The sequence below is a fragment of the Hydra vulgaris genome, chromosome 01, assembly GCF_038396675.1.
Source record: "Hydra vulgaris chromosome 01, alternate assembly HydraT2T_AEP".
In the NCBI taxonomy this organism is placed as follows: domain Eukaryota; kingdom Metazoa; phylum Cnidaria; class Hydrozoa; order Anthoathecata; family Hydridae; genus Hydra; species Hydra vulgaris.
In genome coordinates this window covers 48,320,413-48,324,770 of record NC_088920.1, presented here as the reverse complement: position 1 = coordinate 48,324,770, position 4,358 = coordinate 48,320,413, and the positions used below count along the sequence as shown (strand labels likewise).

The following is a 4,358-nucleotide window of genomic DNA, read 5'->3' as shown; positions in this document are numbered from 1 at the left end:
GATCAAAGTAAATTTAATGTAAAAAAGACTTTGCTTTCTTATAATATAAAAGTGTATCATAAAAATATTTATAAATGGAAAAATATATAAAGTTAAACGATTTGTAAACTTATTGTAAATATGCGTATTTATTATGCAGAGATAGTAAAGACATTTGTAAATATTTATTATTTTGTAATAAAAAAAAATAAAATAAAATAAAAATATATTTAGTACTAAGGTTTCCAAATTTAAACGGCAATTACATTGAAGTTAATGTGATAATATGAAAACCTCAAGAAAAACTTCATTGAAAGAGAGTTTAAACCACGTTTATAAAGTGCTTTACATCAATAAATTGCCCTTATAGAAAAATTTATAACGATAAAAGTCGAAACGATGAATTTCTGATTAACTTAAGTACGTGTGATTTGTTTAAAATACATGATATAAATAATTTTGATGGAGCAAATTGGGAACTACGAGTACATTAAAAAAGACCTTATTGGTCATGGAGCTTTTGCTGTTGTGTTTAAAGGAAAGCCTTTGGTTTCTGTAAAAAAAGGAATAGTTCAAGATGTAGCCATAAAACTTATCAACAAGAAGAATTTATCGAAAACACAGACTTTACTGGAGAAAGAAATAAACATTCTTAAAGAGCTCCATCATGAAAATATTGTTAAATTACTGGATTGCATTGAGACACCTTCAAGTGTTTATCTTATTATGGAGTATTGCAATGGTGGTGACTTAGCCGACTACTTGCAGTTGAAAGGAACTCTTAGTGAAGATACAATACGTTTATTTCTGAAGCAAATAGCATCAGCTTTGCAAGTGCTGACAACAAAAGATATTGTCTATCGAGATTTGAAACCTCAAAATATTCTACTCAGTCATCAAAATGAATTTCCAAAGTTTCTTCAGCCATCTGACATTAAAGTTAAAATTGCTGATTTTGGTTTTGCACGGTTTTTACATGGAGAAATGATGGCAGCAACACTATGCGGGTCTCCTATGTATATGGCTCCAGAAGTGATCATGTCGAAAGCATATGATGCTAAAGCAGATCTATGGAGTGTTGGAGCAATTGTTTATCAGTGTTTGACTGGGAAAGGACCTTTTATGGCTAGCAATCCTCAACATCTACGAAGATTGTATGAGAGTAACAAAAACTTAAAACCTACAATTCCTGCTGACTGCTCTCAAGCTATGAAAGATCTACTATACGCTTTGTTAAAACGTAATCCTAAAGAAAGAATTTCATTCGATATGTTTTTTAACCATCCTTTTCTGATTGGAGAGTCATTATCATTTTCCTCTACACCTGTTGCTGTTCCTTCAAGAAGAAGAGGTTTTTCTGAGTGTTCCAGAGGTGTTCGGTCACCAATTGAATCACTGTCATCTCCTCGTTACACAGATTACCTACAGCAAGCTGCTGTGACTCCTCCAGATGATATTAAACTGAGTTCTGATCCTGTTGAAGAATTGGTTGTATGCAATACCAAGCCTAACAGTTCTTCAGTTCCAGATGACTTTGTTGTAGTAACTCAACATGGGTTTTCTTCAAAGCAAGTTTTATTGCCACAAAGCTCTTCAGGAAAGTCTGGGTCTAAAGCACATTTTATTATTGGTTCTCCAGATAACAATTTGTATGACTCAGTACTCAATGAACAACCTCATAAAGTTTTACTTGAATCGCCTGATTCTACATTACATAATGTTAGAACGTTTGTAAGAAAAACAAAATCACATTCACCATCTCCAACAAATATTTTTCGCACTCCTTCTCCATTAGCTAAAGATAAATCTGCTCCTGTATTATGTCGGAAAACCTCGTGGAAAGTTTCAATTCCTCCTTCATTATATCCTGTAGCAGATTTTGGAGAAAATCAAAATAAAGAAAATCTTGATAAGAACCAATCGATAATTCAAAAAGTTGACAGAGCTCGTAGATCAACTATTTCCTATAATGAGAGGCCAAAAAAAGAAGTTACAAAAAACTATAGTCCTCAAGAAGATTCTAAAAAAAAGTTTTTATCTGACTTGCCTGCCTCTAATAACGCTGTAATTCATAAAAGTAAGTCTTCACCTGCATTAATTTCTCAAGCTGTAAAATTAATGCCTGTTCAAAAAACACACGAAGAAATGAAACAAAATTTAGCAGCTTTGTTGAAACAGCTAAATTTTGAGAACCGGCAACATAATATTCTTGCAAATCTTCCATCACCTGTATTTAAACTTTCTGATTCTCCAGAATCACAAAAACTATCTTTGGGAGAAAATACTCCTCCCCCAGGTGTATTTTTATCAGCTTCACCATCAAGTTGGAATGATAAACTTAGCTTAATTCGACAAGAACAAAATAAAAGATCAAGCCAAACCAACAATCAAAGTTTTAAAACAGAAAATGTAACAGAAAACAGTGTAAAGCAAGTGTCACAATTTAAAAGTGAATCTCCAAATAATTTTACTACTAGGTATCAAAATGATGCTTTTTTATCACGAGAACATTTACTGGCAATGGAGGAGATTGAGTTTTTGTATTCTTTTGCTGAAAATTTGTTAATTGTTGTAACAGACATAAATATTTCAAACTATGTTTCAGATATTTTATATGACAATAGTAAAATAAGCATTGGTATAAAACAAACTGTTGACAGCTGCAAGCATAATAAAATGCTTTTGGTACTTGAAGCATTGCGAGTGGCAACCTATGCACTGAGATTTGCACAATCTCATCAGGCCAAAGGAACTTTGAAAGTTACTTCTATGTTTAAAGCAGTAATAACAAAGTTATCTTCATTATGCGATGATTGCATTCAAAGAATTGCAGCTTTTATAATTTATCCTTCAACTGAAAATATAAAAACTCATAAGGTGGATACTTCTTTATATTTATGGAGTTGGAGTGTGTCAATATGCTGCTTATTCTGAGTTGACATTAAATTATATACAAGCTGGACAATGTTATAGAATTTCAAAAATTTTATTTGATGGATTAATTCAACAGTCTCGATCATCTGCTGACAAAAAGCTTCTTACCAGTTTCTCGAAAAATATTGGTGAGCGAATACGGATTTTAGGTGTCGGCGAACGCCAATTAACAGAAGCGAAGACTAGGTAGAAGCAAAAAAAAAAGTTATATATATATATATTTTTTTTTTGCATCGCCCAATTTTATATAAAGTCTTTAATTTAGTAGTTGTTATCTTTTAAAATGAAGAAAATTTATTTATAGTTTTTGGTATTATAGCCAACAGTCTTAAGACTAAACAAGTTTCGTTTTGTGAGACGTTTTTGATAGAGAAGAATTTTTATCGTTTTGATATTAGTTGTTTTTAATTTTAAAAAAACGAAAAGCTTATTTTGCTACAATTTTATTTTTTTTAAATGTCGTCAATAATAGAGTTCAGACATTTTACATGCTCATATGTAAACATGTTTGCATAAGTAAACAAAAATACTCAATATTTAATATACTCAAAACTTTAATTCTTAACAAGTTCTTTAAACATTGAATTATTTGTGCCAATTTTATACGAGTATTTGTTTATTATAATCTTAAAAAGTTTGTCAATATCTTTTATGTTGTAAATATTGTAGTAAAAAATAAATTTTAGAAAAAAAAAAAAAAAAAAAAAAAAAAGAAAAAAAAAAAAAAAAACTTAGGTTTTGTTTTAAGTTTTTATGTGATAGACATTGTGTGATTGGATTTAGCCTACTCCTTACTCTCTAGTCGATGGTACATTCTTATAACTATATAGGCTTTGAGAGTAAATTGCAGCAATAATGTAGGCCAATAATTAGTTTTTTATTCGCATACAAGATAGCAATAAAATATCGCTAATTTGAAAGTCGCCGCAGGTGATCACGTCTTATTAGGTCAAAATGTTACGTATTAATACGCTATACGTTACATCTCGGATACGTAAAAATTATATTTTTGCACGTAACGTTACGTTACAATGTTACGTATCATTACGTAAAATCTTACGTCTCGGTTACGTAAAAATAACGGACATTTTGCACGTATTGTTACGTTACAATTTTACGTATCGTTACGTAAAATCTTTGCGCGGAGTGTTGCTACATCGACTATCTTATAGCCTGACTCGCAAGGGAGTGCTGTTACATCGACTGACAAATAGCCTGACTCGCAAGGGAGTGCTGCTACATCGGCTGACAAATTGCCTGACTCGCAAGGGAGTGCTGCTACATCTACTATCTTTTAGCCTGACCCGCAAGGGAGTGTTGCTACATCGACTAAGGGTTTGGTTGGGGCAGGCAGTCTATCAATTAATAAAAAAAAAAATTCCAGTCTTGCATTTTAATTTTTACTTTTTGTCAACAAAATATGGAAAAAATTTCGGACAACATTT

At 31.5% G+C, this 4,358-nt stretch overlaps 1 protein-coding gene across 1 annotated transcript; it reads left to right on the top strand.

Moving 5' to 3' along the window:
- The first annotated feature begins 228 nt into the window (after positions 1-228).
- Positions 229-3,645, top strand: LOC136075394 (serine/threonine-protein kinase ULK2-like). Its single transcript, XM_065788429.1, has one exon. It carries the CDS (start codon positions 442-444, stop codon positions 2,911-2,913), a length of 2,472 nt encoding a protein of 823 aa, XP_065644501.1. The 5' UTR covers positions 229-441; the 3' UTR covers positions 2,914-3,645.
- Positions 3,646-4,358: the final 713 nt, after the last annotated feature.